The sequence below is a fragment of the Delphinus delphis genome, chromosome 13, assembly GCF_949987515.2.
Source record: "Delphinus delphis chromosome 13, mDelDel1.2, whole genome shotgun sequence".
Classification (NCBI taxonomy): domain Eukaryota; kingdom Metazoa; phylum Chordata; class Mammalia; order Artiodactyla; family Delphinidae; genus Delphinus; species Delphinus delphis.
This window is the reverse complement of record NC_082695.1, coordinates 18,135,505-18,155,013: the sequence shown is the minus strand read 5'-3', so window position 1 is coordinate 18,155,013 and position 19,509 is coordinate 18,135,505. Positions and strand designations below refer to the sequence as shown.

General features: G+C 51.8%; 1 protein-coding gene across 1 annotated transcript; it reads right to left on the bottom strand.

The window, feature by feature from the left end:
- Window positions 1-4,006: 4,006 nt before the first annotated feature.
- Window positions 4,007-17,743, bottom strand: SELPLG (selectin P ligand). The gene is made up of 2 exons (XM_060029409.1): window positions 17,510-17,743; window positions 4,007-6,476 (listed from the first exon to the last, which is right to left on the bottom strand). The coding sequence occupies exon 2, from the start codon at window positions 6,469-6,471 to the stop codon at window positions 5,149-5,151; it is 1,323 nt and encodes a 440-aa protein (XP_059885392.1). The 5' UTR covers window positions 6,472-6,476; window positions 17,510-17,743; the 3' UTR covers window positions 4,007-5,148.
- Between the last annotated feature and the right edge of the window lie 1,766 nt (window positions 17,744-19,509).

The window sequence follows — 19,509 nt, the reverse complement described above, 5'->3', positions numbered from 1 at the left end:
GTCAATAGGTGATATGGGGGTGCAAGCAGGGCAGGAGTCGTGTTCCAGAAGCTTCAGCTGGTGGAATTAGGTACCCCACTGTCCTACAGATTCATTTGTATCCAGTGATTTGCTGAGGGGCCACTGAAGCTCTGGGGGAGATCCCTTGAAGCCTGTCCCTCTAGGGGGCCTGGAGGCCGGACACAAGGCAGAACAACAGGGTCTCCTGGAAGGACTTCCCCAAGGGAGGGGGCAGCCCAGAAGCCATGCTGAGACAGGAGAGGACCTTGATTCATCTGCCCATGCCCCGCCCCCCCCGCAGGGTTCATGTGCCCGGGAAAGTGACTAGTCTTTGCCCCTCTGGTTCTCCAGTCTCCTGCCCTGGGCCTGTTCCTCTCTCCTTCTTTCCTAGGAAAACAGTTCCAAGGCTGTCCCCCTGCCAGGCCCAGCGACAGCATCCTTATTTTGCCAGCCTCAGGCATGGGGCACTGGCTCTGCCGGCCCCCCAAGTGGCAAGAGCCTGGGTAGCTAGGGCTACAGCCTTCCAGCCACCAAAAGGAACAACTAAGTTCATGGCCACACAGAGGCCCCTCTGGGTTTCCAAAAACTTCTGAGAAGGGGAGCTCCGTGGGGCTCTCACTGCCGAGTGGGAAAAGCAAGGTTTCTCTACCTCAGCACCACTGACATTCGGACAAGACACTTCTTTGCTGTGTGGGGCTGTCCTGTGCACTGCAGGATGTTTAGCAGGGTCCCTGACCACCTGCTAGATGCTAGTAATGGTCCTCCAAGTAGCGACAATCAAAAGTATTTCCAGACATTGCCAGATGTCCCCTGGGGTGGCAACGTCGCCCCCAGGGGAGGACCACGAGCTCAGAGCCTTCCTGTGTGGGCACTAATAGCTAAAGAACAATGGCTTTACTCACTAGCTGGGGAGACCTGGGACCCTCAGACTTCCTAAACACTTACGGTTTTGTTCCGTACATCGAAAAATATTAGGGAAACACAGGAAAGTCGAAAGAAGCAAATAAAATTCGCCTACAATCCCACACGCGATGGCTAACCTCTCAATACCTTGGTGTACTTCCTTCCAGTCTTTTTTCTGCATTTTATGATCCTAACAGCTATGGCTTATGCAGCCCTTACCCCATCCCAGGCATCGGGGAAGGCTTGGCTCAGTGGCAGGTGGGGGTGGGATATGGAGGGAGGGCTTGGGGAGCCTTTGCCCAGATCAGCTGCCAGATGAACCACCCGCAGGGCTGGCAGCCCCCCCTCCAAAGGGACAAGGGACTGGAGTAAACTTAGCATGCCACCTCCTGACCCCCATTTCCTGTCTACCCTCCTTCCTTCCCTGCGCCAGAGCTGAAGTCAGCAGAGTCTGGTTTCTTAGCAGTGCGACCTGCTAGAGCCAGCGGTCCAGCTTTCTGGACCTCAGCTTCCATAGCAGTAAAGTGGGATAATAATTGTCCCAACGTCACAGGTTGTCGTGAGGCCTGAAAACGATCAGGCAGATAAAGCATTTGGCGTGGGGCTGGGCATGGACTGAGTGCCCAGCAAATTCCAGCTCCTGTCCCAGCCATCTCTCTCTGTCCTGGGTTCCAGCTCTGCTGTGTCATTGCTTTCTGCAAGCTGGGTTCGGCCTTGTCACTCTCCCAAGTCCCAATGCCTTCCCTCAGCTACCAGAAGCCACAAAGGGTGACTGACGGGGGACTTCCAGATGCCAGGACAGGTCTTCAGGGGTGGGAGTTTGGGGCATGGGATTCCCCCAGAACCCCGCTGTGATCTCAAGGATAGCGTAACTTAGTGGTAAGAACGTGGCTTTCTAATCCAGGTCTGGGTTCCAATCTCAGATCCTCATGTAAGACCTGGGACAGGTGACTTCACCTCTCTGAGCCTCAGTTTCCTCTTCTGTAAAATGGGGAGAATCCTAGTTCCTCCTTCCTAGGCTGTTTGAGGGGATCCATGGAGATGAGGCAGATTCTCATGCTCAGTGGACAGATGGGGAGATTCAGGGGGTGATGTTCAAGGGCAAGGGGAGGTCTGGACAAGGGAAAAGACACACTGAGATGCAGGAGCCAGCCTGTACCAGTTTCTGAGAGCCAGCTGTCAAATTTTCAGAATTTTGTGAGTCAGTTGTTTCACAGTTAAATTACATTAGATTAAAAACCAAGGTCCTCAATACTCAAAACTCATCACTGCCTCATGATTTTACTACATCCTACTATTACCTACCCTGTTGGCATTATTTACCTTTTTGTATCATCTACCATATAAATGGTTGGTTTCTCAAAATCAGCCATGGGAACATTTACAGCAAGGAAATTAGCAAGCACTGCAAATCGTACCTTGGGCACCAATCCACCCAACGAGCCAGTTGTTAAATGTATACCAGCACCCCACTGGGTTTGGAGCTGGGTCCTGTTTGAACCATCCCTCCTTCATCCTCAGAGACTGGACCAAGGGAGCTCCAGGCTGCCGTTGGCTCCAAGAGCTGGTGGCGGGCGCCCCCTGGTGGCTTCTTCAAGCACCCACCATCCCTGCTGCTGACAAATCCTGCACCTTGAAGAGAAGGCGGCAGAGGGGTGGTCCTCTTCCAGTAGAGATAGAGAACCAACGTCCTGGAGCAGAGGCGCTCCGGGAGCCCTCAGGGGAACGCAGAGACCTGCTCCCTGCCCAGATGGACGGGGAAGCAAGACCCCAGAGGGACTGCCCAAATGTGCCCCCAAGTCCTTCAGCCTCTGGGTCCCCACCGCCGTGATGTGGAGCTCCCCCCGACTTTTCTGATCACTGCCAAAGGCGAAGTGAACTCCTGTTGTTCCCTTAGGAACCGGCCTCCTGCAGGGTCAGTTGTTCCCGCCCACGGCAGATAACCCTCTCCACCAGCGCCCCTGCCGAAGCACCTTGAACACAACTTCCTGTGCATCACACTTGTTCTAGAGGTTCGGGGTGGGGTGGGGGAGGGTAGAAGCAGACAGTTCTCTGCTTATCCCTGATTCTGTCCCCCACGGCCCTGCTGCCTTTCGTGTTCCTCCTGCCTTTCCAAGGGAACAGTCTCTCCTGTTCCCCCAACCCGCCTCTCCAAGCTGCAGCCAATACCCCTCAGATTCAACATTTTCTCTGAACTCTCTCTCTACAGGTTATGCCCTGGAGTGGAGGAGTCCTGCATTCCCAAAGAGGCCCCTGGAGGTATTTTTCTAGAAGAGAAAAAGTCCCCTGAGATGAATGTTTTAGAAGGTAGAAATGTGTGTGTGTGTGTGTGTGTGTGTGTGTGTGTGTATTGTCCTTCTCCCTGTACAAAAATGACTAAAAGGCACTGGGAAGCAAAAATCAAGAGTTTGGGGCTTCCCTGGTGGCGCAGTGGTTGAGAGTCCGCCTGCCAATGCAGGGGACGCGGGTTCGTGCCCCGGTCCGGGAAGATCCCACATGCCGCGGAGCGGCTGCGCCTGTGAGCCATGGCCGCTGAGCCTGCGCGTCCGGAGCCTGTGCTCCGCGACGGGAGAGGCCACAGCGGTGAGAAGCCTGCGTACCGCAAAAAAAAAAAAAAAAAAAAAAAAAAAATCAAGAGTTTGAATCCCAGCTCAACCATGGTCAGGAAGTAAGCCAGGCTCTTCACTTCTCTTAAGCCTTTGGCTTCCTGATCTGACCCTCAGGGTCCACGTGGGTTTCAGTGCTTAAATAGGGCCACCCACTGTCCTGATTGCTGGAGCTGAAAGTCTTATATCCCATGATATAGGACTTTCAGTGCTAAAATCAGGGCAGTCTCAAACAAACCGGGACATCTGGTCACTCTACACTTAAGTCGGGGACAAGCTAACTTTTAGAGCCTAACCCAGCCAGCTGCCTGTTTGTAAACAAAGTTTCAATAGAATTCAGCCAAACTCATTCATTTATGACACAGAGTCAATCGCTGCATTCACGCCATGATGACAGAGTCGAGAAGCCTGCCAAACCCGAGATATTTATGGTCTGGCCCTTTAAGAAAAAGTTTACTGGCCCCCAACTCTACGTGACAGGTGGTCAGTTGTAGGAAGGCCTTGTAGGATGTAGCCAGGCTCCCCCTGTGAGGAGGGGCCGCCGGGTGTTAACGGGAGATGGGCCCCATGTGGAACAGAGGGGTCAGGGTGGGCTTCTGGGGAGGATGGCGTTGATGTTTAGAGGGGTATCTGGCTGAGATTTGGCGGGGGAACCAAATTCCGTAGGCTTGAACTGGGTCACGGGAGGTGCTGAAAAAAGTGGTTCCTGAGGCCAGCACCCTCTGTCCTCCAACAGCCTGAACCCCGCCTCCCAGCTGCCCAAGGGAACAGCAAGATGCCCCCTGAAGTAACCGCAACAGCCCGTGCTAGGGTCTTCCTGAGGGGCCTGGGGCCGGGCGTGAACAGCAAAGGACCAACTCCCCACCTGAAGGAGGCACCTTGGTACCTTGAAGAGTTCGTTCAGCCATCGCTTGTTTACCAAACATTTACTGAGTGTCTGTGCTCTCCCGGGCCCCTGAGCTGGGCCCTGGGAGACTTCGGGGAAGAAGGCAGAGCCCACCCTGAAACAAGGCCACAGGGGGAGGCGAGGGAGGGCGGGACGGGGGTCACTCTGTCACCAGATGGAAGCTCATTGGTCCACAAAGTCCCAGAGAAGCCTGCAGCCTTGGGCTTTCCAAGCCTGTCCAGCCGTCACATGCCCAGCCCTCACCCTGGGCTCCTGGGAGAGATACCCCAAACCGGGAGTGACAGGAAATGAACTCAGGAATGGTGTAACCCCCCCAAAAGTGCCCCCTTCCTGTGCAGTGACCATGGCCACCAGAAGAAAGTGGCAGTGGGGGTGTGGGCAGGGAACGCTGAGTCCTCCTGGGCACATGGGGATGAGATTCCAGCAGCCGTGGGAGGCATTAGAGGGGGTCAAGAACACATGGGAGAAAAAAAAAAAAGAACACATGAGAGGCAGGGAGGTGGAGGCGGCCTCTCCAGCCTCCACTGGAGGCTCCGTTTGTCAGGCCTGGTCTGGTGCCTGGACCTTGACTGTTCTCAGTCCCGTGTAGGGCGGCCAGGGTTCCCACCCTAAACATTCCCATCCCCAGGCGGCTCCAAGGAAGCCCGGACCCATGGCATAGAGCCTGGGTATGGGTGGCGGCCCAGCGAGGCCGCCTGGGGGCTGGTCCTGCTCAGGCAGCCCGGCCGGGAGCTAAGGGAGGAAGCTGTGCAGGGTGAGGTCATCCCCCTCGCGGTCCTCCCCAGACCCCGCCTTCAGGCCCTGGCTCTTGGCCTTGGGCAGGCCCCCGTTGGCCATGGCAGCTGGCCCCTCACCCCCCTCGGGCAGCAGGGATGAGATGCAGACCATCTCGGTGGGGGAGTAATTGCGCACGGGGTACAGATGGTTCTTGCGGGACAGGCGGATGGCCAGCACCACGGTGCATATGAGGAAGATGGTGGCCACCAGGGCCAGGATGAGGATGGCCAGCAGACACTGCTTCACCGAGCTGGGGTCAAGCAGGCCCTCTGTGGAGCTTGGGGTCACAGAGCTCCGGGGGAAAAGACTCTGACCATTTGTCCATTTGTAGATCAAGTTATCAGATGAATTGCCAACTGCCACAATGGTGCTCTTGGGAGGGTCAGAGGGCACAGCGAGGGCTGTGGTTAGGCCCCTTGTGGTAGCAGGTCTTGTGGGCAGGGTCTTCACAGTGGCTGGATCTGTGGGCAGGGCCCCTGTGGTAGTGGGCTCCATGGAAAGAACTGCTGTGGTGGCCAGTTCCGTGGACAGAGCCTCTATGACTGTGGGTCCCATGAACAGGGCCTCTGTGGCAGTGGATCCTGTGGACAGGGCCTCTGCGGACAGGGTCTCTGTGGCAGTGGGTTCTGTGGACAGGGTCTCCGTGGCAGTGGGTTCTGTGGACAGGGTCTCCGCGGCAGTGGGTTCTGTGGACAGGGACTCCGTGGCTGTGCGTTCTGTGGCCAGTGCCATTGTGCTTGCTGGCTCCGTGGGCAGGGTCTCTGTGGACAGAGCCTCTGTGGCTGCAGGTTCTGTGGCCAGTGCCGCTCTGCCTGCTGGCCCTGTGGACAGGGCCTCCACTGCAGCTGATTCTGTGGATGGAACCTCCATGATGGGAGGGATTACAGTGACTGGTTCTTTGGTCAGAGTGACCAGTATGACCGGTTCCATGCTCACATTCCCAGTGGCTGTCCCTCCTGCATCCAGGACAGCAGGGTCCCTTGTGGCCACCTCCAGAGTGGTTGGCTCAGGTGTTAAAGGCCCTGCAGACTCTCTCTGCTCCAATGTTCCCATCACAGGCAGAAGCTTGGGGGCCTCGGTGCTATAGTTAAGCATTTCTGGAGGGTCCGTCTGTATGTCATAGTCATATATGTCGGAGTCGTCCTCATCCACTTCTCTCCGGCCACGGACAAGCAGGGGGCCTGGGGCCTCCTTGGTTCCATCCTCCCAGGTCTCCCACAGCTGGAGGCTGCTTCCAGGGCCCAGCAGGGCCAGGAGCAATAGGAGTTTCAGAAACATGGCACCTGGAGGGGGATACGGACAGAGGGATGTCAGGATAGCTGTACCCCTGGACCTGCCAAGCGCCCTCGATGGCCACAGCTGGGAGCTCATCTGGCCTGGGGCACCCTTGTGATCCAGCACATGCCTGGTGCACAGAAGACCCTCAGCAAATAGCAGCTATTATTACTTATCAATATCAATGACTCCGTCTGGGGGGTAGCCCTTCAACTCCCTCTACATGGTGCATAGAAATGTGTTTGCCTCCTTATTCTTTTTTATTAAAACTTTTTATTTGTGGGAAAGACAATCTACTGGGGTGCGGGAAGATAATATTAGATCTTCTAGTTATATTAACTTTTATGTCACTTCTTAATTTCTATCTTTGTATACATTTATAATATATTATGAGTGCAGTGGTCCTTGTATACAATTAATAAACAGGCCAATGTTCCTATATCGTCCACTGATGGGGTCCATGAGCAAGTTTGGTGGCTGCAGGTTTGCAGGATAAAGCTGTTCATTTGGCCCTTTGAGGCTTCTCAGAGTCCGATCCTGACTCTTCTCTCCACATCATTCTGTTCCACTTTTCCTTATCTTGGCTCCCATCCCACACAGCCCTGTCCTGTCCCTCAGATGCTCGGTTTTCTCATCCTTTATTGGTGTCTTGGATTGGCCCAGTTCCCTTTGGCCGGGTCCTCACTCACATGATGAGGATGACAGCACCTATCTGGAGACTATTGTGAGGATAACATGAGGAGATACCTGCAAAGCCCTTAGCACTTTGCTCCCATCTCCAGCTCCCACAAAGGGCAGCTACTTGAGTTCTTTCAGTAAATCTATCCCATAAGTCCTCAAGGGCCCAGAGCCATCAACTGCTCTATCTGGGGCCAGGAGATAAACTCAAATCTTTTCTGAAGAGGCTGTCCTCAGCGAGTTGACAGTCATCTCATTTGCCTGTGAGTAGGGAGGGCCACTGTCCATCCTGGTATCACCCCTCAGCCTCCCGAACAGGTGGCCAGAAAGGGCAGTGCCTCCCTTTGGACATCTCATTGATCTTTCTACTTGGCCTTGTGAACGCTCACGCCCTCTGGATTTCCCTCTCTCCCCTTACGCTCCCCCTGGCACTGGCTGGTATCTGTGGGATTCAAAATCTTGCAGCTGAGACTCCTGTGGTGACCAACAGCTGTGTTCTGGGGCAGGATTCATATATCACTCGATTCCCTGACATAGCACCCTTCAGCAATACGCAGTCCCAGGCACAGTGTCTGGGGCAGAGCCTGGATAATTTCCAGTACCTTTCCTTGTTTGTTTTTTTTTGTTTTGTTTTGTTTTGTTTTGTTTTTGTTTGTTTTTTTAATTGGAGTATAGTTGATTTAAATGTTGTGTTAGTTTCAGGTGATACAGCAAGGTGATTCAAGTATACATATATTGATACATATATATCTATTCTTTCTCAAATTCTTTTCCATTTATTCAATAGCTTTCCTTGCACTTCATGTAATTCGGGGCAGAGAGCAATTATTCATCATTCTTTGAGTGACTGTAACTCACTCGTGGATCCCTCAGCTTCTAGGCTCAATCCAACCTCTCACATGTTAGTTAGAATTATGATGGTTTCTAAAATGCCAGCCTGATTTTACCTTAAAATAATTTCTTAAACCAAACTTGATGATATTTGCACCAGACACATCTGGCTCTCACAGTTGTCCTCACTTTACTGAGGAGGGATGAGACTCAGAGAGGTAGAGCCACTTGCCCAAAGCCACACAGCTGCCGAGTGCCAGAGATCAGATTCGAAGCCAGCGAGGACTCAGGAAGGCTTTGTGGAGAGACCCGATCTAGTTGGAGGGGCAGAAGGAGCAAAGGCTTGGAAGACAGCTTAGCTTGATGGGTTTGTGGCTGCTGTTGGGGACCCAGCTGGGGAATGGAGGGCCAAGTAAGAATAAGGAGGACCTTGAAGGCCGTATCACCCAGAAAGGTCAGCCCCCTCTGTACTGGGTGCTATGAAGGGCACAAGATTGAGGGCACAGATTTTGGGGTCTAACAAAATGATGTTCAAGTCCCAGCTCTGTCCATTACAAGAGGAATGACTTTGACCCAGATCTTTGCCTTTCTGAGCCTCAGTTTTATCTGTAAAATGGGAACAACAAACACTACCCATCTCACAGGGCTGTTGGGAGAATGCAATGAGATGAGGGATTCAAAGGTTCTAGGCTCACAGTAGGTGCTTAATAAGTGTGTTATACACACACGCACACGCACACACACTCGTTGCCTCTGAACTTGCCTTTGGGAGGCAGACTGTTTTGCACAGGGGGTCGAGTTCCTTCTTGGGGGAAGAGAATATGGCCTAACGTTGGCCCCACTTTCCGGCAGGTGGGGGACTTTAGGAATAAGCCACCAGCTCTGGGACATATTTCATAACTTGAAGACTCACACCCACCACCCCCACTTGGGCAGTTCTCGGTTCCTGGAAGGCAGAGCCCTCAGTCACTTCCTGGAAGCAGAGAGGGAGAAACAAAAACAGAAGATGCAACCCACCAGTTCCTGGGTCAGGGAGGTAACTGGGCGAGTCAGGGAGGCTGGGAGGGTACTATGGAAGGGACCAGGTTGTGTTCCCCAATGTGGGCTCTCCCCCTGCACCCATCCCCACAGTCCCCTGCACACAGAGGCAGCCTGGGGTGGAGGAGAGACCACTTAGCCGCTGTGTAACCTGAGCAGATCGCTTCACCAAGTGTGAGCCTCAGTTTCCTCATCTGTAAAATGGGCGATACTGTCTCAAATATGAGAATGGAATGAGATGCTGTAGGGAAGATCCCCTGATGCTGGCATCCAGCAGGGGTGCTGTGGACAGAGGAGCAGAGGAGAGGGGGGCCTCCAACTCAGGGAGAGTACAGAGATGGTGACCTCCCTACCTCCCTACATTAGGGAAGCAGTTAGGGAAGCTGCAAAGACCTGTGTGAGAGCAGAGACCTCCCCGCCTCTTTGGGATGCAACCGTGAGCACTGGGGAAACCAGCATCTCCCTGCCTGGGCCTGTCTACGGCTACCAGCTTATCCCAGACATCCGCAGTGTTAGCACTGAAAATCCCTCGTCCCAGTCAGTCCCAGGCAATCCAGGTGCCTAGTACCTGCCATACTGTGGGCTTCAAGGGGAAGGGACCAGGGACACAGCAGCCTCTAGCCAGGCCGTGGCTGGGCAGGCTTCAGCCCATGTGACTGAAACCCACATGGCTTCCAGAGGCTCTGTGGCTCCAAAGAGGCACGCAGTTAACAAGGAGAGGAGCAGAGCGTAAGCACTGTGTATGGCAGGTAGGATAATAACTTTAATCTGTGCTAAAACACACTTGTGATGCATTATAAAACCCCCACTGCGGATGGATCATTTCAGTATCTCATCATCTGGGGGCCTCATTCATCTTCACTCCAGCACTGGCTGCTATGGTTCCCGTTACACAGATTAGGGAAGCAAGGCTCGGGGCAGTGAGGTCACTTCTTTCAGGCCCCACCTTTCACCTCTTCTCTCCTCTGATGGCAGGAAAACAGTCACTTACCACAGGAGTGGGGTGGGCAGGGCTCAGAGATAGGCGCAAGGAGATGCCACATCCTATTTTGCTTGTTGCTTGCTTAACGGAGGAGGTCAGTCAGACACTGCCCGGTTCGTCTTCACCCGAAACCAGGGTGCTTCTGCCCCAAGCCCCACCCAGGCTGTGTGGAGGAGCGAGCTGCCAGGGGCCACACCCCAGCTCCGGAGACCGCACCACATGGCTGCCCTGGACCACTCAGGAAAGGTGCTTGTAGGACTCAAGAAGCTTGGGACCTCCCATTTGGAATCCTGAATCCCAGGAGTCCCAGCGTTCAAGAGCTTGAAATCTCAGGATCCAAAAGACTGAGCGTCTCAGCGTGTGGGTTGAGCAGCCTCGAGAGAGGGGATCCAGCAGGGGCCCAAGTGTCCCCCCAGATCGCAGCACAGGTCTGAGTCCTGCTGCACTGGACATGTAACCCAGCAGGACCCTGTGGGGCCTTCCCAGGACAGACCCCTCCCCCATATCCTCTTCTTTAGCTCCTCCCTGAAGTACCTAGATAACAGTATCTGATGCACATTTCCTGAGTTGTTTTACAGATGCTAAACACAGCCCCACCCCAGATGGAAGAAATTAACTACTTGATGACCCCAGACCTGGCGCATGAGGATTGATAATGTTAACCCCTGTGATGCCACCCTGTTACCTCACCATCAACCAATCAGAGAATTGTGCACGAGCTGATCACAGTCCCTGGAACTCCCCTCCCTCACCTGGCCTTTAAAACTGCTTTGCTAAAACTCATCGGAGAGTTTGGGCTTTTTGAGCACTAGCTGTCCTAGACTCCTTGTCTGGCGCCCTGCAACAAACGCTGCACTTTCCTTCACCACAACATGGTGTCAGTAGATTGGCTTTACTGCACACAAGCGAGCAGACCCCAGTTTTGGTTTGGTAACAGACAGGACCTGGCCCAGCTCAGGATCAAATCCAGTAACAAACCAGATCCAGTCCCAGCTCTGTCGCTTACAAGCTGTGTGATCTTGGGCAACTGAACACACCTCTCTGAGCCACAGGTTCTTCACTTGGAACACAAGATACCAGTAGCGCCTACACTTGGTGGGGTTGTTATGTGTGAAAGTGAGCTGATCCAGGTTGAGCGTTTAGCACAAAGTAAGTGCTCAATAAACGCCAGGTGTTGTCCCTGTCATTCTGCATGTAGGTCCACATCCCTGAAAAATCTACAACCCTGGGACAGCTTTTTTTTTTTTTTTTTTCCCACGTGCCCCCTGGGACAGCTTTGACACACTTCTGACCTTGTCAGTCAGAGAGAGCTGGGGCCAGGAGCCCCAGAAACCTGTCTCCACAGTAAGTCCTGGGTGCCATACACAGCCTTGGTCTCCTCTGGTTTGTGTATCAAGTGTAGACAATGTGCTGGACACTGTTCTAAGAGCTATGCATGAACTATTAGCTCACTTGGGCCCCACAGCCTCCTCGTATCAACCCCACATGAAAGATGGGGAAACTGAGGCCCACTTGGTGCTTACAGTCACATGGCCAATAAGAGAAGGAGCAGGAACTTAAACCTGGTTGGTCTTGCTCCAGAGCCCTTAAACCTGGTTGGTCTATGAGGCCACCTCATAGTCACCGCTCTGTACCACCTGTGAACATGACCTGGCCATTCTCCGGAGCCGAAGCAAATGCTGCCTCCTCCAAGAAGCCTTCCCAGATTGCCCAGGCATCATTAGTCCGGTTGTTTAAACCATTTTTAAAAAACGTTTGTTTACTTTCAAAACATTCATTCCCATCAGCTCATAAACACTAAGAGGACAGGAACCACAGACATCTTACGGCTCACGCTACACGCCCAGGGCTTAGCGGACGGGCAGGTGCTTGGTGGGCGCTGTGACATTGGCCCACTGGAGCACAGGCACTGTGGCTGCCCTACTGCCCCCACCAGACCACAAGTCTCCACAGGATCCCTGGCCCCCACAGGCCTGGCATCCTGGGGGCTCATTAAAGGCGTGTTGCAGGAGTGGACACAGGAGTGAGGCTGGGCAACAGGCATACAGCTGCACAGGACGTGCCACCTGCAGGATTTTGGCCTCACATTTGTCATCCTGCACTTCCCAACCTTTTCTAATCAATTACCCCAGCCCTATCAAGGAGGCTTTCCAGACATTGCTTTTCCTAATTACCACCTGCCCCCATGAAATTTTAATACTGCAGATAAATCTGTTGAATGTTCTGTGACCCTTTACAGGGACACAAACCATAGTGATAGCTAAGATTTCTTTTGCCTTCCCTCCCACCCTCCAAAAAACCCACCTCTCAACTGTCGTACCTAAATTTGCTAGCCTGGTACGGAGGAAGTGAGGTCCTTTCACAAATGAATTCACTGAGACTTACACCTGGTTTTAGTTTAACACTGACAATTTTCAGGGGATATCTGTCTGTCTGTAGACAGATGGACCAACACACAGACACACACCAGCCATCTGTAACAGAGAAGCATAAGCCCGACTCCATCTTGTATTTCTGTCTTTAAAGGATGGGGAATATTTCAACTATCCTTAAAGAAAGTCCTCTGGGGTGCATGTTGGATAAGTGGTCTGATTACAGTTATGAACCCACGAGTAAGAGGAAGATGATATTTTATTGTAACAGTGTGTGGCCACAGTACCTGTTAGGATCTAAGGAATGGTGGCCTTTGAATGGCTCTCTAAATTACAATACAATCCTGAAATTAGAGCTATTCTGTGAAGAAGCAGGGAAGAATGATAAAATCCCCTACATGCAAGCACTTGTGCTATTACATCAGGATGAGAAAAAGTCAGACAGTTGTCGCCTTACGGTATAAAGGCTTGAAAAGAAACCCGAGGCAAGAGCTGTCACACAGGAAGGAAAGGAAGGGAACAAGAATGAGGATACATTGCTCCAAACCTTAAACGCTCCCCTGGCTGAGCTGGGTCCCAGCCACTCCAGCCACTATGCCAGTACCTCCACCTCTTCCACTGCCTCCCATTCTTCTTGCTCCAGCCCCAGTTCCCAACCCTGGGGCTCAGGGAGTGGTCAGACTGGCTCCCTCTCCTTACAGGGATCACTTATTTTCCTGGGCCCAGGGACCTTATCTGGTATCACCATCTAAGACCCAACAGGGCACCCAATTTGGACTGGGAGCCATCCCAGAGCAGGGCAATTACCCCGTAGGGTGCATGAATGAAAATGGCCACCTGGCTGGGTTTCTGTGGATGCACAGTCCCTTGTCAACCTTGGACTTGTTTAATTGGACAATCCTCCTTATAGGGAGAATCCTTTCCGAATGACAGAACTGTTTGCTTCCATTTTTGCCACCCATCACCCTTCCTGGACAGACATACACATTCTTCTCAACATGATCCTTACAGGAGATGAAAGGAGGATGGTCACTGATAAGGCCAGGGAAGAAGCGTACCAGCTCCACCTAATGGGCCCAAATGGTACACCCAAAGCCCACCTGGCAGCACCCACAGTTGAACCAAATTGGGATCCTCAGTGAGGCAGCAACGCCCTTTTCAGAGCACTGCCCTAAGTGCACCTTGGCAGGGCTTTGAAAAGGGGTCCCAAAACAAAAAAGTCTGAAAATATTCAAGAAATTCAGCACAAATCAAATGAAGACCACTCTGAATTTTTGGAAAGGATTTATCAGACCTACAGACATTATACTGATGCCAATCCCAAGGGCCCTAAAAATACTAGAAAGGTAAACATGAACTTTATCGGGCAAAGTGCCCCAGATATCAGGAGAAAGTTACAAAAATTAGATGGTGCATTTGGAATGAATCTTTCTCAGTTGGTAGACTTTGCTTTTAAGGTATTCAACAGCAGAGAACACAAACAGAAAAAGAAGGCACGAGGTGAAATGTACTTTTCTAATTGTTGCATTGGATCCCTGGAAGACAGGAGGCTCTGAGAAAGATAAGCCAGCACTAGGTAAAGAACGATGCACTTATTGTAAAGAGAAAGGACACTGAGAGAGAGAATGCCTGCAATTAAAGAACAAGAGGGCTAAAGACGTGGAAGCAACGTACATGTCCAACAACAGATGAATAGATAAAGAAGATGTGGTATATATATATATAATGGAATACTACTCAGCCCTAAAAAGAACCAAATAATACCATTTGCAGCAACATGGATGGAACTATAGATTATCATATGAAGTGAAGTAAGCCGGAGAAAGACAAATATCACATGATATCATTTATTTGTGGAATCTCAAAAACAAGATACAAGATAACTTATTTACAAAACAGAAATAGACCCACAGATATAGAAAACAAATTTGTGGTTACCAAAGGGGAAAGGGGTGGGGGAGGGATAAATTAAGAGTTTGGGATTAACATATTCACACTACTATAAATAAAATAGATAAACAACAAGAACCTATTGTATAGCACAGGGAACTATACTCACTATTTTGTAATACCATATAAGGGAAAAGAATCTGAAAAAGAATAGATATAAATATATGTATAACTGAATCACTGTGTTGTATACCTGAAACTAACACAACATTGTAAATCAACTATACTTCAATTAAAAAAAATTTTTTTTAAAAAGGAGGGCTAAAAAAGGAAAGGAGTGGGGCCTCTCAGATGTAGAGAGGGAAGAATGTTTAGATGATGAATGAAGAGACCCAGGGGCTCTCTGGATTTATGACACTCAATTCAAGTATCCCCACAGGAGCCCCAGGTAAACCTGACAGTGGGAAGAAAACTGATCGACTTTCTGGTAGACACAGGGGCAACGTATTCCATGCTAAACACTAAGTTGGCACAGAGAACATCCCAGTCTACCCCAGTCACTGGGGTATCAGGGGAAGTACAGAGCTGACAATTGATTTCAAACCACTGGAGTGTCAATTAGGAGATCTGATATTAAAACGTAGTTTCTTGTACATGCCTGAATGCCCTATCCCCGACCTGGGCCAAGATTGCCTCTGTAAACTGAATGCTCAAGTGACTTTTTCACCAGGACAACTTGATATCAGAGTCCCACCAGAACATGCTTTAACGCCTACAGAGGGCTCTCCTAGAAAATTCAGAAACACAGACAGAACTTGATCCCCCTGAGGTCTACAGAAAGGTAAGATGAGAAGTGTGGGCTGACGGTGCCCCAGGAAAGGCAAATTATTCCTCAATTTGGATTGCCTAACACCAAAGTGACAATGGGCTTGCTTTTGTCTACAAGTATAACCCGACAGGTATCATATTGATTGGAAACTACTCATTTCTCTTGGGATAAGGCCTTGCCAGTTGCCCTGCGACAGATTAGAGCGGCTCCCAGAAGCAAGCTTAAATTAAGCCCTTTTGAAATATTGGATGGTAGGCCATTATAGGTGTCTGTCCAGGCAGGAGAATCTGTAGCCAATAGGTCTGCAGACTTGGACTTGCAAGCCATCAGAAGATCTTAAGTTGCTGTTAAGATCCTACCAGCCTCCTACCAGATAAGTAACAATGACTTTACTCTCCCATTTCACTTGTACTTGTTGGAAAGGAAATGCTTTAATAAAGCTATCTGTGTGGCCAACAGGGGAAATATGCAAAGACAGCTCAGGGCAGAGCAGCCTAGGTGCCCTCATCCCAAGTGCTGGAGTTTATATATATGTTCAAGTGCTTGTCTAAGTGTTGTGACAGGGCCATAAAAAGGGGGAGCAGTATCCTCATAATGCAAACTGCTTATACCCAGCCTAGGACTCGGGAATACTACCAGTTCCAAGTTGATAAATTCTATTCCACCATCACCCCCTCCTTGCCCCTGTTCAGCAGGAAGTAGCCAGAGTGGTCGTCACCCCTTATCCTGCAAGATTGTGGAATGGACATTGACAGTAGGGAATTGTAACAGAGAAGAACAAGCCTGACTCCATGTTGGATCTATTCCTTTAGCGCTAACCTTTGTGCTCTGTTGCCTCTGCTTAGTCCTACTGGCTCTCCACCTTTGTAAAAGAATGTCATCTATAGGTTGAAATATTCCCGGGCTTGACCTTTAAAGGTATAACACTTTTCCATTCATATAGAGATTAAAAAGTTGCAGAACAGAAAATAACAATTGTCTTGTTGGAGGTTTACAGGAACATCGCAACCAGAACTATGTGGACAGCTGCAAGAACAAAAGATTCCAGCACCAAGAAGTTTGCAACAACCAGCCACACCCCCTCCCCTTTTAGGATACAAGAAGCCTGAATTCTAACTCAGGTAAGAAGGTTCTTTGGGACACTAGTGGGCCATCTTCTCAGTCTGCTGGCTTTCCAAATAAAGTCACTATTCCTTGCCCCAACACCTTGCCTCTTGATTTAGTGGCCTGTCCTGCAGCAAGAAGTACAACAGATAACAATCGTATTTCCTTCTAGCCAGAGGCCACCCCCACTGTCTTCCTGCTCCAGCTCAGCAAAGGAGACAGAGAGACAGAGGCCTTGGGTCTTTGTGGGCTTCACGAGGGTCCTGCAGCCAGATGGGGCCACCACAAGTCCAAGCTCGGCCATCTCCCAGCCATGCTGCCATGGGCTGCTGCTTCCCCCCTCTGAGCCTTGGTTTTCTCATTTGTAAAAAGGGGGCAGGGTTCTCAGATGATTCCCTGGCCCCTCTGAAGGCCTAGGTTCCCAGGGAATGCTCAGCCTGGCATCCCAGCCCATTCCATTGAGTTTCAATCTCCCCTGTCTGCCGGCCAAGCCCAGTGAGGGAGGCATCTACCACGTAGGTTGTGGCCTGCCCGGGGGCCGGGGAGCCACCTCCTGAGGAAAAAAGAATTCTAGGAGACCAGAGCCTGCCTGCCCTGATCCTTGTCTATGGGCGTGTGTGTGTGTGTGTGTGTGTGTGTGTGTGTGTGTGTGTGTGTGTGTGTGTGTGTGTGTGTGTGTGTGTGTGTGTGTGTGTGTGTGTGTGTGTGTGTGTGTGTAAGGGGACACTGCTTTAGCTACCAGTCCCCCACCATTCTCTTTTATGCCCCTAAAGCACCCCAGATACAAAAGTAATAAGAGTATTCTAATCATTATTATTTTCTCCTTTGCTAGCAGTAGTATCTTAAAACTAATATTTTAATAATTTGCTGTGGACAAGCACCATTTTCTCAATCCTATAAGAATGTGAAGAACACAGTTTGGAAACACTATTTGGACCCATAGCCTGAGCAAATCCCTTCACCTCTCTGGGCTTTGGCTTCCCAACCATGAAAGAAGGAGTAGGATGATTTTTAGGGAAATGCTCCTGATTTCTCCAGTTTTTTGAATTCAGAGTAGCCCCTAAACCGGCAGCTGCTGGCAAACCTGACAGGAAAGGCAGAGCAGGATCCGGAAGAGACAGCAGAATAAGGCTACCAACTCCAGGCAGACCTCAATCCCGAGTGCCCAGGGCTTTGGGGTGTCCTTTCCAGGGGCTGCAGCTCAGGCTCTGCCCAGGGCTGCCCCCCAGTCTGCCCTTGGCTGTCAGGCAGGCCTGCTGGTCCCTGGAGACCGTGCCACCCAGCCACTCCCTGTGGTTTTTGCAAGCTGGTACTTACCGTGCTCAGCAGAGCATGAGACGGCTGCCTCGTGGGCCCAGGAGAAGCGGCTTCTCTGCTTTAGTAACAAGGACCCAGCCTGTGCTGCCAAGCACGGCTGTGGCACCTCTGCTGTGGTCTCAGACCGCTCCAACCCCCAACGGCCGTGTGTAAAAGAAGGAAGCAAAAGTGTGGTTACTCAAGGCCACGTGACGGCCCACACCTCCTTGTTTGTTGCAGCTTTGGGGACGTTGATCAAGCTTGGGTGTGTAGTAGGAGAAAGGGCCCTGCTGAGCCCGAGGCCACTCTTGGGTTCCTGTAACCATGAAAACACCTAGAACCACATGGAAACTTGCGGGGGAGGGGTAGTTGGTGGGGGAGGGGGGCGGCCCAAGCTGAGAAATGCCACAGCAAGAAATGCCACAGCACTACTCCACGGGGATGGAGTGTGGAGGTGAGAGGGCACCCATCCTGGAAGGGAGGGAGTGACCAGATGCAAAGGAGGATGGTGGGGAAGCCAGCAAGTAAACAGGTAAACAGACCGTTAGGACACAGTGTGGTCACGTCACCCCGGGGTGAGCCAGGGAGGGGCCCCTAACCCACCCTGGGTCGGGGGGGAGTTGTCAGGAGACTCTTCCAAGGAGAAGTGGCCCTTGAGATGACAAGTAGGGGTGGGCTGGGCGGGCAGCCCAGGGGGAAAGCAGCAGCCCAAGGAGAGGGTAGAGCAGGAGCCATGGCCGGGAGGCCTGAGAATGCACAGACTCTCAAGGAAGCCAAGGAGGAAGGGCTGTCTCCCAGGGTCTGGCCAGTGGCTTTGTACAAGGTGGGGCTCAGGACACATGCAGAGAGAGGTTCACATCCTGCCTTGCACACAGGTTGCTTTAAACTGAAAATCAGAACCCCAGTGCGTTGTTCACATGACAGAACCTTGATCACTTTAGGAAGCTACAGTTGGAAGGGGCCCAAAACTCAGTCTGTACAGACAGGGAAACTGAAGTCCCCAAAGAGGAAGGGAGACACTCAGAGCTTCCCGCTCCTCCCCAGCAGGTGGGGGAGTAGCCAGCCCTCCGGGGCAGGGGCTGAGAAACTCTGAAAGCCTTACCCAGGAAAGGAAGGCCACTCCCCGACCATAAGCATTCCAGGTACGTCTCTTCTAGCCTGGGTTCACAAGCACTTTGGGGGCGGGACAGTCTCTCTGCTAGGATCTGCCCCGGATGTCCACCCCGAATCCCAGCGCATCCTGAACAACAGCCCATCACCAGACCCACAGGTGTGAAGCCGATGGCAAGATCCCTAAGACGCAGCGGTCAAGGAGAGTGAGCGGACCAGGAGTCAGGGACCTGTGTGACCCTGGGGTGACTTCCCCCCATCCAGGTCCCAGTTCTCTATCTATAAAATAGGAAACCTCCAAAGATGGCAGGTCCTCCAAGAACTGGGGAGGATGCTGATGGCCAAGTCAGAGGGGCACGAGGGCAGCTCTGACAGGAACTTCCAGCGGGCCAATCGCCCACCTGTCAGGGTGGAGAGGGGAACATCCATGACTTTGCAGCAGGCAAGACCCAGACTGTCTGGGCTGACAGTCTACACAGAGCGTGACTGACCATCCCGGCCTGCCTGGGACTGAGTGGGCTCCTGGGATACGGGACTTCCAGTACTAAAACTAGGTCAGCTCCAGGCAAAGTGGGATGAGTAGGTTGTCCTAGAGCAGGGACCAGCCCCTCCCACGCCACAGGGCCAGGGGACCTGATCATCTGTTCTTTTCCGAATGGGGTATCAGAGGCTGTTAGCTTCACCTGTGGCACTGGGGTGGGGTACTGGCCAGGGGGTCTAGAGCAAGCAGATGCAGAGCCCTGCATCTCCCAGACGCCTCCTTTCCTCCCTGACCCCCATGCAGCTACAAGCTGCTTCTCAGAAGATCTGGGCACAGCCTGGGGAAAAGTTAATTCTGCCACTGTCCAGCCCCCAGTCCCTTATGCCCCTGTGAGCTTTGAGAACCAGCCAGGAGCAGTGCCCTGGAAGGG